Genomic DNA, 22,808 nt, shown 5'->3' with positions numbered 1-22,808 from the left:
GGTCTTTACCATTTACAAAAAGGAGGGTCACTTTGGGTCTGAATAGAGACTTTCCTGGCCATGTATTTTTGTGAGTTCACTGTGTTCTGGGCCATGTAGTGTTCCTGCTGACAATTAACCTCGACCAGTAGGGGTCACTTTCCCTGGGGAATTTTAGGATGGGCAATCACTTTAGTCAAAAATGGTGTTCCACTCCAAGCACCAGGAAGTGTCCCCGACTCCAGTCTGGTGAGAGTCCCCCGATCTTGGCCCAAATGTGGCTGTGAGGAGGAGAGACCTGGTTCCTTTACAGTGTGTTTGCAGAAGTAGTTGGGGAGGAGGCCAACCGATTCCTTCATAACTATATATTTCCCCCCAACCTGGGATTCAGTGTTTCATGGTGGTTGAAAGTGAGGCACTGGAATCACATAATTTCTGGCCCTGAATCTCCATTCTACCCCTTCCCAGCTGCTGACCTTGTATTGCCTCTCTGTGCCTTGGTCTTCTCACCTACGAAATGGGAATAATAGATACTTCATAGGGGTGGTGGGGGTAGGTTGTAAGGAATAAATGAGTAATGTTTGTAAGAGTTTAGCACCAGTAGCCAGTTAGAATGCAAAAAATTATAACTATAATAAAAATAATAATTGTTGTTGTTATTATTAGGGCAGGAATTCTAAGATCTTGGCTCTTATACCCTGCTTAGCTTAGGGCCAGCCAAAATCTTCATGGCAGATGCTCCATGAAGAGCCCATCAGGTGAAATGGCATGGATATAGATGGCATGGGCCAGTCAAGTCCTCTTCACAGCACATAGGGTGTCACTGGTCCCAGATGCATGAGGAATACTAGGCTCTGGTTTTTACCAAAGCCCCGGAGAGATAAAAATTCACCTCAGAGGCTGAGGCAGATAATTAGGAATGAAGGTGCTAAGGTGCCATCTGGGCTCATTCAAAGCTCTCAGAAACATCTGGAAGCCTGTTTGCTATCCCAGAGTGTGCTAGCCAGAAGGTAAGGGACACGTTCAATCTGCTTGGTGAATTTAGTTATCTATAAAGGGGTTCCTTTGGGGATGACCCCCAAGGGATCCTCCTCAAGGGTTACATAGTGCCCGTGGGGCCGCTAGTGGGCAGCTGAAGCCATTAGGAGTCCTGGATGTGGAACAGGCATCACATGTTGCTAGTTCAGTGGCTCTCCTCTTCTGCCTTCTCTATACCCCAGTTCTATGTATAAATTCCTGCAGTGAAATCTGATACCAGTTACCTCAAGTGCATTCTGTGGCCTTAGAGAACCAAGGTTGCAAGAGCCTCCATCACCCAGATCTCCCTCGCTCGGGGCTCCCTCACAGCCTCCCTTACTCAGAGCTCCTTCGCCACTTGGATATTCTGAGCTTCCCTTCCTCTGAGGACTCATGGGCTAACAGCCTCCAGCTGTTCTTAATGTCAGGCCTGGAGAGGGTGGAGAGACCTCAGCCATCAGAGGGCGCAGGACTCTCCTTCAGGAATTGACCTTGTGGTTTCCTCTCACCTTGTGCTTCTTGCAAAAAGGAGTCAGGGGTGGGGGGGGGGTTAACAATGGGTGCGATGAGTAGTTGGCTGAGGGGAGCAGGGAGTTTTTGTGGGGGAGGCGGAGGTCACTGGCATCTTCAGAGGTGGGATGGTGGCATCCTGAGCAAATTCCTTTCTTCCAGGATTTCCCCAAAGATCTTGGCCACCTCCAGGGCACAGCCCCAGTGGATGGTGAGCCCATAGCCTCCGTGGCCATAGTTGTGGATGACCTGGGAGAGGCAAGAGAGAAGGTCCAGGTCTGCCCTAGAAGATTCAGGAGCTTCCTGAAGTATCCTAGGTAAGCCTGGGGGTACCAGAGCTCCTCTTGGTACCACCCCCGGTGGGATGTGGGAACCCCTGGCAGGGTAGTCGGGGGAGTGTTTGGGGAGTTGGAGGTCAACACCCTAGACTCCTCTTCTGTTTAGGAGGCAGACCTGCTTTAAGCGCTCAACACAGAAAAAGTAGAATCACCTGGAACTTGAGGTCTGAGATTCCCCCCACCACATCAAATTATCTGAAGTTCCCTAAATCACTTTCCTTGTTCCCATCCTGCTCCAGACAGGATGTTAATAGGTAGACTCATCTACCCACCAAAGAAAAGAAGGGGCGCTGTATGGATGGACCCTGGAGAGAGGCAGACGCCAGGGGTTTTTTTCAAAGCTAAAACCATCAGCAGGGAGTTCAACTCTATATGTGACTCTCCCCCCCAACCCCACTGCCATACACACACACACACACACACACACACACACACACACACACACACACATAATGACCTCTCTACAGACAGACACACAACCCTCTATGGACACATGATACGTACACAAAACTCTTCTATACACCCCCCCCCCCAAAGGATCAGAATAAAGGAGGAAGGGTGACCTAGATTCCTTCAGCCCAGGACAACCCCTGCCTTTTCAATACGGCCAATTCCTACCCCATGAGAGAGGACACGAGAGGGGAACCCGGAGAGATGATGGAGCAACCACAACGTGGACATCTGGGAAATGGCTCCGGACTCAGATTCAAACCACATCCCAGCCTTGCCCCTCACCACTGGTCTGATGTAGGCAAGTTGGCTTCCACTTCTGGGAACCCCAGTTTGCTCATCTGAAGCATGGGGTGAACAGTCCCTATCCCAAAGAGCTGTAGGGGAGATTCAGTTAGGTCATTCTTGTCATGGACACAAAGTAGATGCTCAATAAAGTCCCCTTTTCCTTCTATTCGACCACAGGCTCTAGCAAATCGAGGCACTGCCCTCTATGTAAACTTGAGCAGGCCCTTTACCATCACTGAGCCTCAGTTTCCCCATTTATAGAGGAGGGGATATTAGCCACCACTGCCCCCACCTGAGGTCAGCATGACTGTTCCCCCGAAAATGCCAGAGACTTCTTAGGAGTTGGGGGATGGCATTGCTTTCCTTGCCAGGATAGCATACCTCTGTGTTTGAAGATCCAACATGAAGCTGTTCTCTTTCTAGTCGAACCTGGGGGCGTACTGGCCGGAAGCCAGTGCATTCACTAACAATTTTTGCATCCTGGAAAGAAAAGTGTTGGTAATTCATCTCTGGATTTTTTTTTTCTGATGCCATTTTTAGGTGATAGAGGGTTAACTTTTGGAACTTCATTACCATCACCACCACCACCACTATCATAGTCACTTTTGTTAATTACCACTAAGATCATCACCACCTTTATCGGCCACCAACATCATTACTATACTACTACCATCTCATCACCAGTTCTATCAACTATCCCATCTTTATCAGTCACCGTCCCCACCAGCCACCACCATAATATTGCCTCATTACCATCATTATCACCACTCTCAGCGTTTTCATCACCATCAACGCCAACCACTACTTCTACCCTTGTCTTCATGACCATCACTATTGTTATCACCACTAGCAGGCAATTGTGAAAACTGAGATTTCTGCAACAAATACATTTGCTCCTTGTGAAGACAGACTAAGGTGTTTAAGGGATGTCACCTCAAGAAAGAGCAACTCTTAGCCATGACCAGATAGGTTTCATCAACCCACAGCAGGACTTCCCTGTACATTGTCAAATTCTGGTATAATCCAGAGTCCCCTGTTGGAATTATTTTGCCCAGTTATCCCAGTCATGATATCTTCCCATCTTCAAGTGTCCTTATGATCATCAAGCTGCTAGGATCCTGGTCTAGGGCACTGATATCTCTCCCCACCTTACCTTCATTGTGGGCTCCAGTCTGCAGCAGCCTTCCCAAATGGTGTTGTGGTCCTGGATATTGTTTGTCTCACTCCAGTTCCCCAGCTGGAAGATGCCTCCAAGAGTCACTGCCTGGATCCTTGATAAAAGTGGGCAGGGTCAAGGATGAAGGAAAACGAAGCCTTTGAGATAATGGGGGGAGGGTCATTGCCATGCTCACCCTTACCACCATGTTTGCCTAAATCAACTTCAACATTATCATCCCACAGGTATCAAAAACAAACTTATGGTTACCAAAGGGGAAACATAGCGGGGAGTGATAAATCAGGAGCTTGGGATGAACACACACACACTACTATATATAAGATAGATAACTAACAAGGACCTACTGTGTAGCACAGGGATGTGTAACCTATTGTGTAGCAATAGGTTATTGCAGACTACTCAATAGTCTGCAATAACCTATATAGGAAAAGAATCTAAAAAAGAATGAACATATATATATATATAAATGAATCACTTTGCTGTATACCTGAAACTAACAAAATATTGTAAATCAACTATACTCCAAAAAAATTAAAATATTAAATAAACTTAAAAAAACATTATAATCTCTGCTAATAATACTGTCAAAAAGAATAAAATACCTAGGAATAAACCTACATAAGGAGGTAAAAGACCTGTACTCAGAAAACTATAAGACACTGATGAAAGAGATCAAAGATGACACAAACAGATGGAGAGATATACCATGTTCTTGGATTGCAAGAATCAATATTGTGAAAATGACTGTACTACCCAAAGCAATCTACAGATTCAATGCAATCCCTATCAAATTACCAAAGGCATTTTTTACAGAACTAGAACAAAAAATCTTAAAATTTGTATGGAGACACAAAAGACCCCGAATTGCCAAAGCAATCTTGAGGGAAAATAATGGAGCTGGAGGAATCAGACTCCCTGACTTCAGACTATACTACAAAGCTACAGTAATCAAGACAATATGGTACTGGCACAAAAACAGAAATATAGATCAATGGAACAGGATAGAAAGCCCAGAGATAAAGCCATGCACCTATGGTCAACTTATCTCTGACAAAGGAGGCAAGGATATACAATGGAGAAAAGACAGTCTCTTCAATAAGTGGTGCTGGGAAAACTGGACAGCTACATGTAAATGAATGAAATTAGAACACTCCCTAACACCATAAACAAAAATAAACTCAAAATGGATTAAACACCTAAATGTAAGACTGGACACTATAAAACTCTTAGAGGAAGACATAGGAAGAGCACTCTTTGACGTAAATCACAGCAAGATCTTTTTTGACCCACCTCCTAGAATAATGGAAATAAAAACAAAAATAAACAAATGGGACCTCATGAAACTTAAAAGCTTTTGCTTTGAAGCAAAAGCAAACTATAAACCGCAAAGGAAACTATAAACAAGACGAAAAGACAACCCTCAGAATGGGAGAAAATATTTGCAAACAAATCAACGGACAAAGGATTAATCTCCAAAATATATAAACAGCTCATGCAGCTCAATATTAAAAAAACAACCAACCCAATCAAAAAATGGGCAGAAGACCTAAATAGACATTTCTCCAAAGAAGACATACAGATGGCCAAGAGGCACGTGAAAAGCTGCTCAACATCACTAATTATTAGAGAAATGCAAATCAAAACTACAATGAGGTATCACCTCACACTGGTTAGAATGGGCATCATCAGAAAATGTACAAACAACAAATGCTGGAGAGGGTGTGGAGAAAAGGGAACCCTCTTGACTGTTGGTGGGAATGGAAATTGATACAGCCACTATGGAGAACAGCATGGAGGTTCCTTAAAAAACTAAACATAGAATTACCATATGACCCAGCAGTCCCACTCCTGGGATATACCCAGAGAAAACCATAATTCAAAAAGACACATGCACCCCAATGTTCATTGCAGCACTATTGACAATAGCCAGGTCATGGAAGCAACCTAAATGCCCATCGACAGACGAATGGATAAAGAAGATGTGTCACATATATACAATGGAATATTACTCAGCCATAAAAAGTAATAAAATTGGGTCATTTGTAGAGACATGGATGGACCTAGAGACTGTCATACAGAGTGAAGTAAGTCAGAAAGAGAAAAACAATTATCATATATTAACGCATACATGTGAAATCTAGAAAAATGCTACAGATGAACCGGTTTGCAAGGCAGAAATAGAGACAGAGATATAGAGAACAAACGTATGGACACCAAGGGGGGAAAGCGGGGATGGTGGTGGGGGGATGAACTGGGAGATTGGGATTGACATATATACACTAATATGTATAAAATAGATAACTAAGAAGAACGTGCTGTATAAAAAAAATAAAGTTCAAAAAAAAAATCACTGCAATTGCCATTGTCATTACCATCAAACACCACCACCTCCACCATCACCATTAACATCACTGGCATCTTTTTTTCCCTTCTAATGTACAGCATAGTAATGATCGTTAACAATACTGTATTATATACTTGAAAGTTGCTAAGAGAGTAGATCTTTAATGTTCTCACCACACCCACAAAAAAACCGTAGTTATGTGAGTTGATGGATGTGTTAACTAACCTTATTGTGATAATCATTTCACAATATATACATATATCAAATCATCATGTACATTTTAAATGTACACAATGTTATATGTCAATTATATCTCAATAAATCTGGGAAAAACATTGTCATCTCCATCAACAACATCATCTTCACTACCACCTTCTTTGCTACCATTAATATATCATCACCATCAATCCCATTCACCATTTCCACCACCACCATTAGCATTGCCATTGATACCATCATCTCCGCCACACCACTAACATCGCCACTGAGGCAGTCAGCACAGTCACAACATTAACATGGCCTTTGAGACTGTCATCTCTGCCATATTAAAAGTCATCATTGATAAGTGTCATCTTCATCAGCACCAACTGCCACCCCCAACTCCCACTCACCACCACCATCAACACTGATCTCCTGTTCTGTAACAATACTATCTCCACGACCACCATTCCTCTATCCACAATATTATCATCATCAACCCCATCACCACCACCATTATTGCCATTCACAACACTGCTGGTGTCACTGCCATCTCATCCACTACCTTTGTCTCCAGCATCACCACTACTGTCATCCCAGATTATGTTCAAGATAGAACCCAGGAGCCCAGGGGAATTCCCTGGTGGTCCAGTGGTTAGGACTCTGCACTTTCACTACCGAGGGGCTGGGTTCGATCCCTGGTCAGGGATCCCACAAGGCGCACGATGTGACAGTTAAGGCTGAGTCCTGTCTTCCCAGAGTTTTAATGGCTCAACCTCACTTAAAAGCATTGGAGGAAAAAACCTGAAAAGACATAAGAAAGAGCCCTGGAGCAGGCAGCAGGGGCATAAAAGGAGCAGGAAGGTGCTCCCTCTTCTGCCCTACAATATCAGATTTTACCCTGGGATGATGTACGGGGACTTATAGATGCCTCTCTCTGGGTCATGGGTGATAATGAAGTGCTTCATCCATGGGGCATCCACCTGTTGATTGAAGACAGAGAAGTCTCATCAGAAGAGTTACATCAGTGGGCTCCCATCGCCTGCTCCCCTCTATGACCAGATGTTCTGACAACAGTGGCAAACATTCCTTAGCCCTCCAATGACCCCTCTGTCCCAAGTCTGCACCAGACTGCTTGCTTTTGTAGGAAGAGCTGCCCCGACTGAGAGCCACCCCAGTCCCTGAAGCAGCACACATTCTCATCCACAGAAAAGCCCAACACATGTGTAAATGCACGTACACATTAGCCCACCTCGGGAACACACATACCTATGAATGCACTCCAGTACTCACATGGGCACACGCATGCACACATACCCACAAATAGGCATGCCTCAGGCACATGCACATATACACAGTGAGAGGTGGTGTGGAACAATGCTTACACACCTGGGCTCTTAAACCAGGTTACCGGTTCTAATCCCAGTTCCATCACTTAACTATGATGTGAACTTGTGCAAGTTACTTAATTCCTCCGTACCTCAGTTTCCCCATCTGTAAGATGGCGATGGTGATGTGATAGTACCCATCTCAAAGGGTTGCAGCAAGGATCAAATTAATTAACACAATGAAGTACTTGGGTCTGTGCCTGGCACTTAGTAGGCATTCCATAAATGTTTGCTCTTTTTATTATGACAGGCATATGCAGCTTCCACATATGGACAAACACACACACACACACACACACACACACACGCACACGCATGCTTTACTATTAAGAAGAACCCCGCCCAAGAAAGAGTATGTTTGGGAGGGTCGTGTTGGTTCTTCTTGTTTCTTTAACATGCAAATTCCCTGAACACTGGGTGGGGGGGTCCTCTAACAGATGTCCCCCGATTCAGCCTCTATCTTTGGAGATGAAATAAACAGGCAGAAACAATCTTTCTGTCAACAAAAGCTCATCCCTCACCTTCAGACTCACCTTAATGATCTGCCCCCGGCCTGGCTGCAGCAGGGGATCTGGTTGCAAAGCCCCAGCCCATACCCCAGTGCAGTTGATAATCACATCTGCTCCTCCTCTTGCCACCTGGTAGCAATCAACAGGGCAGGTGGGATGGAAGGGGATGAGGACCTTAGTATCCCTTGCATCCTCCCAGCCTGCAACTCTCTGCTCCCTGTGGAACAGCCAGGAGGGGACTCAATGAGGAACCCATGGACCTGCCTCCAAATTCCGCTCTGCTATTTACCTACTGTGTGATCTCAGAAATGTCCCATCACCTCCTCAAGTTTCAGATCAGATTCCTTAGCTATAAAATGGGGCTGGTAACATCTGTTCATAGTGTGCTGTGAGGCTCCAGTATGACTCTGCCTATAAAAGTGTTTGGAAAAGAATACTACGGAAGGGGGAAACCTTCTTGGAACCTTCTAGAAGAAGTCAGAAAGGACACAGAGATAGTCTTCTCCCTCCTTCTGACTCCTTTTTATTTCATTCTCTTGTCTTCTACTCTGCCAAGACATCTGAGGAAGGCACATTGGAAGCCCCAGCGCCGTGCATTGTATGGGAAGCTCCACAGCTCAAGGATAGCATGATGGGCACCCAAACTCCCAGCCCAGCCCCAGTGACTCCCCTCACAGGTCAGTCCTGGGTCACACTGCTATTTTTCATGAGCCAGTGTTTGCCACACTGGGCTGTGAACCCCTTGGGATTGAGAGCTGTGTCTAAGTCAAGTATGTATTCCAAGTGCCCCTCAGGGCTTGACCTAGAGCAGATGCTCGTACACGTTAGTGGCTGCAAGTACAAGAGTCTTCCATGTGCCAAGCAGTGTCCTGGGTACTGAGATTGAGTGAGGTCATACAGCAAAGCTCCTGGTACATAGCCAGTGCCTGCTGATGGTAGCTGCTACTATCATTATTATTGATGGTGGTGTCACTCTGGAGGTAAGTCAGTGGAGGGCCTTGACTTTGTAGGAACATCAACCCAGATGTTGGTAAGAAGCAACCAAGCATCTGGAACTTGGGGGTGTGGTACAGCTGATATTGAGAAGAGGCAGCCAGCTCTCTGGCCCTAAAACTCACTGAGGCTCAGATATAGATATAGCCCCTAATGGCCACCATGATCCCACTGTCCCTTTGCTTCTGACACCAACATCAAGGCAGAATGCCTGAGTCCTTCTGGGATTAAAAATAGACCTAGAATCTGGGACAGGCCTCAAAGGGATGCTAGGAGCCTGAGAAGGGGCCCCCCAACCCTGCAACAGGAAGCAAAGGCCTCCCCTCTTCTCCTCTCTCCCACATCCAGCCCCTTCCAGCCCGGCAGCTCACCTCCTCAAAAGACTCCACCTTCCTTAGGAGGAATTTCACTCCTCTCTCAGTTAACCTGGGATGATCAAACACATAAAAAAATCCAGTATTCAGTTCTCTGTCCCATCCCTCCAAGAGGATGGCGTGGGGGACATTTCCCAAAGAACCTTTTGTGGATGTTAGTCCCACAGGATACTCCTTGAGAATATGGCTGTGTAGTCCAGTTCATGAGCACCTTGATGGACTAGTGGTCCACGAAATGTCCCTTAGGAAACCTGAGATGGTCCAAGCCCCACGTTGGGCAGATGGAGATGGGAGAAGGGCCTTGCTGAAAGTCATACAGTGAGTCTATGATGGGATTAGGACTCAAACCCAGGCCTCTTACTACCACCACCCTGCTTTGTATTATCAAAGGGAATGAGATGCGGGGTGGAGGAGGGGCAGGGTTGGGCCAAAGCAGAATTGCTTCTTTATCTGAAGCAGAGCATGAGGAAGGATGTGGGCTGGGGACACCCACACCTCCCTAAATTTCACAGAGAAAAAATATATGTCACTATTAGAAATATAGTAGAAACATTAAAAGAATAGGAAGTAAACCATATGCAAGCTAAAGCATAATATCAGGATTATTTTATCCACATGGTTTCCTCAAGATAGAAAAACTGGGAGCATTCTTTCCTGGAAGGGGCTGGATAAGAGTCATAAGCGTCCCAAGGTTAGGAGACATAACCATGTTTTAATACAATGGTTTCCAAACCTGGCTGATAATTACAATGACTTAGGGAACTTCTTACAATACAAATTTCTGAGCCCCACTCCAGATAATCTGATTCAGTAGATACAAAGTGAGGTCCTGAAATCTATATTTTTAAAAACCTCCCCAAGTCATTTGATAAAAGCCACCATCCATTCCAGTTTTTTAAAAATCTTAATAAAATAATAATATATAGGAAATATATGGAATCTTCCTTAATATGAATGTATGTGAATATGAATACAAATTGTATCTCTCAAGCTACTGTTTGCTAATTTAGAACACTACAAGATTCCTATCAACATAAGGAACGCCCTTAGCACAGGGACATCCTCTATCATCTGTATTAGTTAGTGTTATTCTAGAGGTACTGGCCACAGCAATTAGACAAGAAAAAAAAATGAGGTATAAAAATAAAAACCGGACTTCCCTGGTGGCACAGTGGTTAAGAATCCTCCTGCCAATGCAGGGGACATGGGTTCGAGCCCTGGTCTGGGAAGATCCCAAATGCTGCAGAACAACTAAGCCCGTGTGCCACCACTACTGAGCCTGCACTCTAGAGCCTGTGAGCCACAACTACTGAGCCTGCATGCCACAGCTACTGAAGCCTACGTGCCTAGAGCCCGTGCTCTGCAACAAGAGAAGCCGCCCGCAATGAGAAGCCTGTGCAACGCAATGAAGAGTAGCCCCTGCTCACCGCAGCTAGAGAAAGCCCGCGCGGAGCAACAAAGACCCAATGCAGCCAATAAATAAATTAATAAAAATTTTAAAAATTAAAAAAAAAACAAATTATGTTTTGTAGATGATGTAAATATATCTGGAAAACTTAAGAGAATCTATTTAAAGCTATTACACAGCCATGACAGATTTTAGTAAGGCTGATAATAAATACTGTATCACATGTAAAAAGCTTCCCAGGTGGTTCCAACAAGGTGTGGAAGCCACTGTCTTAGTGCACAGAGGTGGTCAGAAACAAGGATAGCTCCCACCAAACCTAAAGGTTTTCATCAACATTTGGGGTTGGTCAATACAAAGACAAATCCCATGAACAATCATCCACTACAACCCTGGTCCCTGAGAGGTGCTTTCCTCAAAGTGAAGCTGAAAATCTCACCTTTCAGTCAGCCACTGCAGATACTTCCTCCCCTCCAGAATCAGGCTTGTGTTGAACCAGCCATAGCTAGAGTCACAGGAGGCAAAAGGTGGGAATAAAGGATCAGAATCACAACTATATTTGAAGGCTATCATATGGAGGTGGGAGCTGTCACATTCTTTGGGCCCCCAAAGGGTAGAGCAAGGACCACTGGGTGACATTCAAGGAGGAAGCGGTTTTCAGCTCGAAGCAAGGGAATATTTTCTATCAGACAAAGCCATTCCTGACATTGGGGTGTGCAAGTGGAGATTAATGTGCATCTGTAGAGAGGGTTTAGACATGGGGTGAGGTGAAGAGAGGGCCAGAGAGGCATCAGGCTATAGCGAAAAGAATAGAGGGGTTTGGACTGGGTTGGAATCCCATTCTGGCCACTTGGCTGTGTGACCTGGGGAAGTGACTTGGCCTCTCTGAAGCTCAGTTTCCTCATCTACAAAATAAGATAGTGTTATGGAACTTCTGGGCTTGAGATCTATGATTCTGTATCCCCTACCTCCCTAGTCTAAGGTGCAGTTTGGGTGGGTGGGCTCTCTGAAAGAGCTGGACAGAGCACTGGGAGACCAGAGTATGGGGCTCTAGACCAGGGATGGAACAGGAAATTTGGTGCCTCCATCTTTTGGACAAGTCTATCTGAACTGTGGGGCCTCAGCTCCTTCACCCATGGCAGTAACCTTACCTGTAATCGGGAAACATGTCCAGCTCTCTTGGAGTCAGCTTCCGAAATCCCAGAACTACATCCTTCCAGTAAGGGTCCTTTAGAAGAAGAGAAGGTAGCACAGGGATAAATGAACATCAATAAGAATGATAATAACAAAAACTTATATAATGTTTTCTGTGTGTAAGGCGCTGTTCCACGCATTTTACTCATACCAATCCAATAATCTTTACAACAACCCACTGAGGTAGATACTATTTTTAGTTCCATTTTGCAGATGGACCCATTGAGTCTCAGAGAGGTTAAGTAACTTGTCTAAGGTCACACAGCTAATAAATGGTGGAGCTGAGATTCGAACCCACACAATTTGGCTTCAGAGTCCATGTTCTTAACCATGATGCTATATGAAGGGTAAGAATAAGGATGAGGATGAGTGATAGGGTAAGGGTCATAAATAGGGGAGAAAAAAAGGGGCGACAGTGAAGGTCACCAAAGGATGAGAGTGGGAGGTAGCAGAGTGGAGGGTCAGACAACCTGGGGGTAGATTTTGGCCTCATCACTGACCACTTTGAATTCTCTGAGACTCAGTTTTCTTATCTGTATAATGGAGTTAATAATCACTCTTGGAAGGTAACAGATAATGAAAGTAATGCCCTTAGCACAGTGCTAGACATTGAATAAACCTGGGAGAACTGGCATGGGATTCTGGGCACCCAGCCAGACCACCGCTTCCAAACAACCATGGCTTTGCCTTTCATTCGAGCTGGGTTCAAATTCGAGCTCTGCCGCTTAAAGCTTTGTGAGCTCAAGTAGGTTACCCCAATTCTCGGAGCCTCTAGTTTCTCATCTGCAAAAGGAGGACAATGATAGCACTTACTTCCTGGTTATGATGAAAATTTAATGAGTCATTAGTTATAAAGTGGTTAGGACAGGGCCTGGCACATAGTAAGTACTTCAGAAGTCTGTGCCAGGGTGAGTGTTTTAGTCCACCTTAATGGAAAGTCCTGGAACCTCCAGGGGAGCAGGAAACCTTTTGGCTTCAGCATCAAGTGCCTCCCACTCCAGGATGTGTCTGTATTTCACCCATACCACTCAAGAAGGGCTAGTTTCCCTGGTTCATCAGAAGATTCTTTGGTCTCTGCCAATTTAATAACAAAGTTGAAAATGAAAATGATTTTGAAAGCAAAAATAGAAATTAAAGTAAACCTGTTTTGAACACAGGAGTCTTTGGCTAAGAGGCTCAAAGTACCACCTCCCCCCACCCCCTGCCACACCCTGGTCTCTGATCAAGGCTCTGCCCTTTGGTTTATGGTCAAGGACTCCTCACTCACCGGAACGGCTTCATGGAAGAGGTTGTAGCCTGAGACTGGGGCCAGGCCCATGTCTGCCGCGTTGGGAGAACCGATGTGGCTCAGGAGATAGTTGAAGGTCTGCTGGTTCCAGTGCCTAGAAGGATCCCCCAGATCTGAGTCACCTAATACCTTGAGCTGGACAAGAAAGCTCCAAGGGTTGGCTTGCATGGGGCTGTGATCAGGTTGGTGGGATGTGTCCAAATCCAGAAATCCACCACGTTCACTCTGCAGTGCCCCAGATGCTACGGTCTTCCCCCTCCCCAAGCTTTCTAATATTTTCCCATTAAAGAGAAGAGGGGTAACAAAGGATGCTCCATCAGCATAGAGGACAGTCTCGTGGTTGCCGAGGGGGAGGGGGCTGGTTGGGGGAGGGATGGAGTGGAAGGCTGGGGTTAGCAGATGTAAGCTATTGTATACAGAATGGATAACCAGCAAGGTCCTACTGTATAGCACAGAGAACTATATTCAATATCCTATGATAAACCATAATGGAAAAGAATATAAAAAAAGAATGTATTTATATGTATAACTGAATCACTTCGCTGTACAGCAGAAATTAACACAACATTGTAAATCAACTATACTTCAAATAAAAAAAAAAAAAAAGGATGCTCCATCATAACTATTTGGAGCCTACCTCTGGCTTGGGATCATGTAGCTGCAAGTTTAAATGAAAGCTTTGATTGCTTTGGGGACTGTGCGCCCCGTGGTTCAGGCTCACTCTGGGCACCCCCCACTGTAAACGCCAGTGGCAGGCATCACTTACTGCTTCTGAACACTTTCTCTCCCCACCGGGCACACAGCTCAACAACATTTCCTAGACTCGCTTGCAGATAGGTGTGACCATGTGGCTGCGTTCTTGCCAACGGACCCTAACGTCTCCTCCCAGGTGGTCCTCATGCTGTGCTCCTTCTACAGGCACTGGCCCATGGCAACATCGGAAGCCACAGGGAGGACGGCAGAGCCATGAGATGGAAGGAGCCCGGGCCCCTGAATTGCCACCTACTGATCAGGAATACTGGTTTTGGAATTTATGGGCGTGAGAATGAAACTTCCGTTTGAGCCGTTATTCATCGGAGGGTTCCTTTGTTGAAGCAGCTGGTGGTTTCTAAACTGACACAATGACCTCTGCCACTTTGCTAACCTTGAACATCCATCCACCCACTTAGAGGCATTCCTGATGGACAGATGCATTCAGCATCCACAGCCACCCGGTTTAGGTGAGGGATGGAGACAAAGCCTCCATCTGTCTGGCACACATGGCTTCTCAGCCTTTCGGCCACGATCAAGTATAGCATCTGTCTGGCCCACAGCAGGGACTTAATATTTATGCGTACTGTCTTTATAGCACGTCAGGCCAGAGCCTCCACAAAGGGTTGTAACTGGTGACGGGAACCCTGAGAGGGAACATCCTCTCTGCAGACTCAGCCCCTCTGGCCCCAGGCCACCCTCCGGGACCCTCACTCACGCCTCCTGGGGGTTGCTGGGCTCGGAGAGGTAGGGCTGCCAGAGGCCGGCGGCCACATCGGTGTTGGTGAGCGGGGTGAAGCGTTCTGCGTAGACCTTCACATCCAGCGACTGCAGGACCGAGTGGTAGCGCTCATGGATGCAGAGGGCGGTGGACAGCCCGATGACGCCCGCTCCGATCACTACCACGCGCATCGTGCCAGCCTGCGGGAAGTCAGGGTTGAGGCACGCCACCACCACCATCGCTACCATCCACTGACGGCTTAGAAGATGCCAGACACCGCCCAGCCCTTTTATACTTGACTCCCTCAGTGGCCCTTACACGTAGGAAAATTGAGGCACAGAGAGGCAAAGCAACTTGCCTAAGTTCACACAACCAGTAAGGGATGCAGCTTTCTCTGGGGACTCTCCTCGAATACCCTGTCCCCAGGCTGGGAAAACAAAAAGGGCCCAGCAGAGTGCCTGGCCAGCTGTAGTCTGGTTAGTCTAGTGGTTAGGACAATGGGCTTCAAATCTCAGATCTCAGCTCTGCTCCCTGCTGGCCATGACTTTGGCCAAGATGCTTCTCAAGCCTCAAATTCTTCTTCTGGAAAATGAGAAAAATAACTCATGCCTGGAAGAGTAGATGGGAGTTTTCACAAGATGGCAAATGTAAAAAGCTTAACACGGTGTCTAGTGCAGAAGAAGTGACTTCCTGACATTTGTGGAGCACCTACTGTGCGCCAGCCCCTGCACTAAGCGCTTCCCAAGCGTCATATCATCTAAGTCTCCCACATTCTTAGAAAGTAGGGGCTGGTGTTATTGGCCCCATTCTACAGATGAGGAAACGAAGGCTCAAAGAGGTGGAGTAACTTACCTGAAGTCACACAGCCAGTAAATGGTGCTGCCAGGATTTAATTTTAATTCAAGTAAACTTGATACACACTGCACACCTAGTGTGTGCTAAGCTGGCAGCTAGTGGATGCAGCTGTGAGCAAGTCAGATGCAATCTCTGGCCTCAGAACTCAGATCTTCAGCACATCCCCTCCAGGCCTGCCTTGGGGTGCTTGGCTGGCTGGGTCCTCAGAAGTTTAGAAGACCTACCAGCTTTTGACCTTGAAGCTGCTTGGGCCTGCACAGCAGGGAAATATTCTGCAGGCTCCTGCTAAGGCAGAACAAGGGGACTTTTTGTGCCCGGAAGGGCCAAATTCAACTTTCCCTCCTCTCTGCTCACAGCTCTCCTCCCACAGACCTCGCCTCCTGGCAACTGCGGCCCGTGGCCCTGAACGGCAGGACATTCTCAATATGGCCTAGTTTTGTAAAGGGGAAAATGGCTCCAGCCCACAAGAACTGGACTCTGTTGGGGTTTCAGCAGCCAAGTTGGAGATAAAACCAAAAAACAGAAAAGCCTCGTTCCTCTGGGTGATTCTGCTTCCAGACTCGAGCCTGGGCTTAGTTGCAGGGGGACCCTCTCAGGGACCCCTCGCCTCCTCCCCCATCCTTTGCCTCAGGAGATGCAATCTCCTCAGCTGTGAAATAGGGTTAACCCCATCTCATGGGGTCAGCCTGAAGATTAAATGACTAGCCTGGTCAAAGTTCCTGGTACAGGACCTGGCCTCAATCTGTGGTGGCCTCCTTCTGTCCCCTAACACCTTGAAAATAACAATGCGAAAAACACTGGCTGTGGAGGAGGGGAGAGGCAGGAGGGAGAGTCAGACCTGGCTTCACTACCGGCTTGCTGTGTGACCTTGGCCAAGTTACTTCCCCTCTCTGGGCTTTCTGTCTCTGCATATCCTCTGGAGATTTGACCACTTTTTTTTTTTTTTTTTTAATTTTATTTATTATTTATTTATCGGTTCGTGCGAGGGCTTTCTCTAGTTGCGGCAAGTGGGGGCCACTCTTCATCGCGGTGCGGGGACCGCTCTTCATCGCGGTGCGCGGGCCTTTCACTATCGCGGCCCCTCCCGTTGCGGGGCACAGGCTCCAGACGCGCAGGCTCAGCAGCTGTGGCTCACGGGCCCAGCTGCTCCGTGGCATGTGGGATCCCCCCAGACCAGGGCTCGAACCCGCGTCCCCTGCATTAGCAGGCAGACCCCCAACCACTGCGCCACCAGGGAAGCCCGATTTGACCACTTTTGACATTGACAGTAAGAAGGCAGGAATAGAGGGTTTTCCTGTATTTTCCAAATTCCCCATAATGAACCCAGGAGGCGGTGTGGCTTGGAGAGGTGGCAGTAACAGCCCAGGCTGGGGGTTAGACAGCCTGGCTCTGGCACACACCGGCTGTGTGACCCTGGGTAAGTCACTTCACTTGACTGAGCGAGAGGTTTCTGAGCAGGGAGAAAGAGACTTCAGACCGAAGCCATCACATGGCATGTCTCCAATAACAAGGCTATGGCAAAGCCTCTGGTTAGAAATGGTGGCACATGCCCAAGAGAAGATCATGAGGGGAGGACCCAGAGCAACTTCTGGAACCAACTGGCCAAGACAAAGAAGGACAGGTAACAGCATAGGGCTCAGTTTCTCCAATGTCTAAAATCCTAAAGATAAGCAAGATGGCATCGTGCAGAAGGGGAAACTGAGGTTCACAGAAGGGGAGCCACTCAGTCAAAGTCACATGTTTGTGATCAAAAAATTTGTACAGTCTTGGGGTTTAAAAGTCTCTGTGAAAGAAAAGACCTGGCAGTGGGGAGATTACAATAGCAGCTGCTAGCTTTTCGACTTCTAGTATGTGTTACTCATTGTGCTAAGAACTTGACATGTGGGACTTCCCTGGCAGCGCAGTGGTTAGGAATCTGCCTGCCAATGCAGGGGACATGGGTTTGAGCCCTGGTTTGGGAAGATCCCACATGCCGCGGAGCAACTAAGCCCGTGAGCCACAACTACTGAGCCCGCGTGCCACAACTACTGAAGCCCTCGCGCCTAGAGCCAGCCCGTGCTCCGCAACAAGAGAAGCCACCACAATGGGAAGCCCGTACACCACAACAAAGAGTAGCCCCCGCTCGCTGCAACTGGAGAAAGCCCGCGTGCAGCAATGAAGACCCAACGCAGCCAAGAATAAATAAATAAATAAATAAAAAGAAATTGACATGCATTATCTACTTTAATCTTCTAACAACCCTCAGCGTTGTCCTTATGCCCATTTTACAGATGAGACAACTGAGGCTTAGGCACCAGCTGGTGAGAAGCAGAGCCCAGGCCGGCCTGACTCTCAAGGCTGTGTGCTTACACCCCGTGCTAATCCCACGATTTGGAAAACCATCAGGTCAAGCAGGCAAAGAAAAACAGCCAAGGCTTCCGAGTCCTGCGTTGAAAAAAAAACACGAAATACAACGAGTACAGGAATTTTATTGTGTTGGTGATAGGCATAGAATTGAAAAGGGAAAATGTGTGTCCTAAGTCAATTATCTTAGTTAAATAAATGAATCAGATTTGATACTGATTGTAGCAACCATGTGTGTGTGCATGCATTTAAGTGGAATATAAATGCATAAGGTTCTTATCAGAATTGGCAGCCAGACTGTAGGATCTGACAGGCCCAGCCTCGGGTGAAATCATTCATGCATGTGGGTAATGAACTCCTGGACTCGTCTGCACACAGCTCTGTTATCGTTCAACCATTTTCTTGTTGTTGCTGACGTTTTTATTAGTGTTGCAGTTTTCTGCTTTATGCCATTACTTCAAACAAGCGTGCTTGGAGTGTGCATTCAGGAAGATGCAAACAGCTGGGGTTATTACGTGTGTGTGTGTGTGTGTGTGTGTGTGTGTGTGTGTAATTGTAACGTCTATGTATTTGTGGAGTAGGAAGGGAATTTTGGCCGTCTGCCACTTGCCAGACACATATAGATGCAGTACAGACATCCTCTTACTTTATCCTCTCAACTGCTCTAAGAAGTTCTATAGACGCAGGACTGAGGTTCAGGGAGAGGAAGTCACTCCCCCAAAGTCACACAGCCAGTGTGGGACAGTATTCGGATCTGGACCCAGTTCTATCTGAGCTTTTCTGTGCTGCGCCGTAGAGCTCTTTAGGTGGCCGGCAAGAAATTGGCAGCTGACACCTTCCGCTTACTTTTCAGTCTTGTATTTGTTTGCTTATAACTTGCCTTGTCCCTAGAATGAACCTTGAAGCAGCTCATGCCTTTGATGGCTACATGTGCAAAAAATAGGGAAGACTTGCTTTTTAAAAAAAAAATCAACAAGTCACGGGTGAGGTATTTGAATGAATATAATCAGCTCCATGTGGCTAACTCTTATGAAGCTTCAGAGTTTATCTTTAAAATGGAACAGATTCTGGAAACGCTGGAAAACCAGGCTACCAGCTCCCAGACCCCCAAATAATAATAATGGCCGTTTATTGAGTACCTGCTATGTGCCCAGTTCTGTGCTAAGCCCCTTATAGTCATCACCTCTCTTTATACTCAGATTAACCCTGGAAGAGGTGAGTTATGACCCTTATCTTCCAGATGAGGAAACTGAGGCTTGGAGAGGTGAAGGCACTTACCTGTGGTCCCTGCAAGGTTGTCACCTGCGTCAGGCTCTAACGTGGACCTTCTCTGTCGACACTGGGAGGACACTCAGATCTGCTGCACCACCACCCCTGCCCCCCGCTCACCTGGCGTGCCAAACTTCTGGAGAAAAGAGGCAGCTGCTATGGGTGCAGGGTCCTATCTCCTAAAGGGAGGCTCCTGAGGCTGGGGCGTCCTGTCCTCAGCTGGGACTGGAGCTCAGGGTCAAAGTCTGAAGTTACGGACAGGGCACAGCAAGGGGTGGGGCTGGACACCACGCTGCTCTCAGGGGCTGGACCTGGGCCAGGCTGGGAGACCTCACCTCCCCTCGTTCCGGTCCCTGAAAAGTTGCCTGACTTTTCTGGCTGATCCTAAGTCCCTGCGGACAGGCCTTTGGGGAGGGAGGGAGTGAGGATGGATGGGGGTTCTTGGAGGGTTGATGGGCACAAGGAGGTTTGTCTCCCGGGCCAGCTGGAGACGATCCTCTTTCTTCCCTCTTCCTGCTGCCACCCTGGGGGAGGGGAGGGTGGCTCTCTGAGCCACTGTGAGTCTGCACAGTGGGGGTGGTCAGCCTGGCAGCCCCTGAGGTGAGGCCAGAGGTATAGGACAGGGGCTCCTAGGGCCAGCCAGCCAGCCAGCCAGCCTAATGCCATTCTGGGATGCTGGGTGGATGAGGCCAAGGAGAGATTCAAGGCGATGCCTGTTTGGGCTGTAAAGATGTGTCGCTCTTTGCTCCTGTATCCCAGAGACACGAATGGCTGGACGCCAGGTCCCTCCTTTGCCAGAGCTAGACCTGGAGCAGTGATTATTAGAGCTCAGAGAGCATCAGGCTGCCCACTGTATGGATGGGGAGACTGAGGCCCAGAGAGAGGGACCAAGCAGCCCTGGGTGAAGCATCCTTTGGGTCAGCTTTGAAGGTCCAGCCTGTAACCCCTTACCTTCGGCATTATCAAATAAAAACGTGCAGATGCCCTAAGAAAATGCATGCAAAATACTAGCGCATACTCTTTTCTCTGATAATAAAAAAGATGGGGTGAACTCCACCTTTTACTTATATGCTTCCATTTCATTTGAATTTTTTTTTACAATAGTCATGTGTCACTTTTATATCCCACAACCTTAGGGAAATTCCTTGTGCCTCTAATTCATTATGGGAACACTTAAAAGTTAACAAAAGTTAGCCAGAAAACTTTATTCACATTCCCATTCTAGCGATGATTTGTGTTTTGTGAATTTCAGTGTGCCAGTTCTAAATACTTTACCTGGATTATCTCATTTAATCTGGCAGCAGCCCTAATAGTAGGTGCTGTTATTATTAACTCTCTCTTCATAGTTGAAATTCAAAAACTTGCTCCCAGTATCCACTATAGCTAAAAATATGTCCATCCTATAACCCAGCAACCCTACTTTTATGTACATACCCAAGAGAAGTAAAGACATCCGCCAACCAAAAGGCTTGTACAAGAACATTCATAGTCCCAAAGTGGAAATAACCAAAATGTCTATCAGAATGCATAAACAAACTGTGTTTTCAGACAATTCATGCCATGGAATATTATACAGCAAAGCAAAAATTAAATACTGCTACATACAACAGCTGGGTGAATCTCACAATCACTACGCTGAGTGGAAGAAGCCAGGCAGGGAAGAGCCCATACTGTGTGCTTCTATAGATGTGAAATCCAAGGAAAGGTGAAACTAATTGATGGTGATAAAGGCTATGGGAAGAATGATTACCTATGGGGCACAAGGACATTTTCTGGGATGTTAGAAATATGTCCCTTATTCTGGGTGGTGGTAACAGGAGTGTATGCCTATGTGAAAAGTCATCAAGCTGCATATTTAAGATTAAGGTGAATGGATTGACACAATTAGAAAGAAAGAGTGGTGGGGGGGAGAGGGAGAAAGAAAAAAGAAAGAAAGAAGAAGGGAAGGAAGGAAGGGAGGGAGGGAGGGAGGGGGGAGGGGGAGGGAAGGAGAGAGAGAAAGAGAAAAAGAACTTGCCCATAATAATATGGCTCACAAGCCCAAATTTGAAGCCAGGTTAGGGTTCCCAGATCTAGCAAATAAAAATACAGGACACCCTGTGTTATATCTGGCAACCCTCACCCAGGCAGTCTGTTTCCAGAGGTGGAACACTCAGCCACCACCCTGGAGAGCTTTACTGAGAGTTGAGAATGGTTCCAGGCACCCAGGACTCCCACACCCCAGAGCCAGAGGTGGGCCTTGGCTTCAGAGAGTCCTGTGCTGTGTGCAAAAAGCAAATTCAGTACAGTATTTAATATTGGAAAATGAAGTGGCGTGACACCCATTGTTTCCATGATCCAAACTCTAGAAAGTAAAGTTTCACAGAATATTCTTGGCTCTTGGAATGAATAGAAGATATCCCCTAGGAGGCATGTGAGATTTTTTTCTTTATCAGAAGGGAGCATGAGTTTCGTTTTGTTTTGAAAAAAGGAGGACTTCACTGGTGGTCCAGTGGTTAAGACTCCGTGCTTCCACTGCAGGGAGCATGGGTTTGATCCCTGGTCCAGGAAGATCCCACATGCCACGCAGTGTGGCCAAACAAACAAACAAAAAAATGTTGAGAAACACTGAGCTGGTTGAATCTGCCCATTTTACAGTTGGGTAAAGTGAGGCCCAAAGAGCGGCAGGGATGTACCCTTAGTCCCACAGGGGTGTAGGGCTTACTCAGTCTGTTGATCACAGGGACAGTGAGAAACTACTCTGTAGTCCAAAGTTCACTGATCATACTGAGAGGAGCTTCCAGAAGGCCCCCAAAGGACCTCTGGAAGCAATTTCTGTTGATTTGGCTGGAGCTGTTGGAGCTGAAGATTCTTCTGACCCACTGGCTGGTTGATAAGGACATGGCCTTCTAGCAGCTCTGAAATACACTCAGGCCAGGACAAAAGGATCCTTGGCTGGGAGAATTCTCTGCAGGAGGCAGAACTCTGTGGAGGGCCAGGTGAAGTTAGAGAATAACCAGTTAACCCCACACACCCACACATACATTCTCAGATGAAATTAGCATTATTAGAACTTTTCTAAGTATTAACGTCATCATAACCTCTGTAAATGTATAAAATACAGAAGGTAGAGAGAAGAAAGTACTAATCACCTGCTACCAACCCCCGCACCAAGAAATAAGGGCCATTAACATTTTGGGTGAATGTCTCCAAAAGTTAACATAGGGCTTCCCTGGTGGCGCAGTGGTTGAGAATCTGCCTGCTAATGCAGGGGACACGGGTTCGAGCCCTGGTCTGGGAAGATCCCACGTGCCGCGGAGCGGCTGGGCCCGTGAGCCACAATTACTGAGCCTGCGCGTCTGGAGCCTGTGCTCCGCAACAGGAGAGGCCGTGACGGTGAGAGGCCCGCGCACCGTGATGAAGAGTGGCCCCCGCTTGC

The 22,808-nt window shown here is 46.9% G+C and overlaps 1 protein-coding gene across 2 annotated transcripts; it reads right to left on the bottom strand.

The window, feature by feature from the left end:
- Positions 1-1,533: 1,533 nt before the first annotated feature.
- DAO (D-amino acid oxidase) lies at positions 1,534-19,600 on the bottom strand. 2 transcript variants are annotated; one of them, XM_007180081.2, is made up of 11 exons: positions 19,511-19,600; positions 14,921-15,123; positions 13,432-13,546; positions 12,122-12,198; positions 11,410-11,475; positions 9,563-9,617; positions 8,223-8,327; positions 7,202-7,284; positions 3,736-3,853; positions 2,964-3,062; positions 1,534-1,755 (listed from the first exon to the last, which is right to left on the bottom strand). In XM_007180081.2, exons 2-11 carry the CDS (start codon positions 15,112-15,114, stop codon positions 1,624-1,626), a joined length of 1,044 nt encoding a protein of 347 aa, XP_007180143.1. In that variant the 5' UTR covers positions 15,115-15,123; positions 19,511-19,600; the 3' UTR covers positions 1,534-1,623. The 2 variants fall into 2 exon arrangements, with proteins under 2 accessions (XP_007180143.1, XP_007180142.1); XM_007180080.2 differs by having other exon boundaries at positions 19,400-19,596.
- Between the last annotated feature and the right edge of the window lie 3,208 nt (positions 19,601-22,808).

Source organism: Balaenoptera acutorostrata, chromosome 13 (genome assembly GCF_949987535.1).
Source record: "Balaenoptera acutorostrata chromosome 13, mBalAcu1.1, whole genome shotgun sequence".
Classification (NCBI taxonomy): Eukaryota; Metazoa; Chordata; class Mammalia; order Artiodactyla; family Balaenopteridae; genus Balaenoptera; species Balaenoptera acutorostrata.
Note: the sequence above shows the minus strand (reverse complement) of the source record. Positions and strands in the feature narration are given on the sequence as shown.

What these genes read in the sequence shown, in the direction of transcription:
- DAO (XM_007180081.2), bottom strand. Translation starts at nt 15,114, where the DNA reads ATGCGCGTGGTAGTGATCGGAGCGGGCGTCATCGGGCTGTCCACCGCC. An exon ending in CCCAGCAACCCCCAGGAGGC is followed by an intron (nt 13,547 to 14,920) that starts GTGAGTGAGGGT and finishes GGATCCTTCTAG; the next exon opens with GCACTGGAACCAGCAGACCT. An exon ending in TTGGATCTTCAAACACAGAG is followed by an intron (nt 1,756 to 2,963) that starts GTATGCTATCCT and finishes TGCCTCTCCCAG; the next exon opens with GTCATCCACAACTATGGCCA.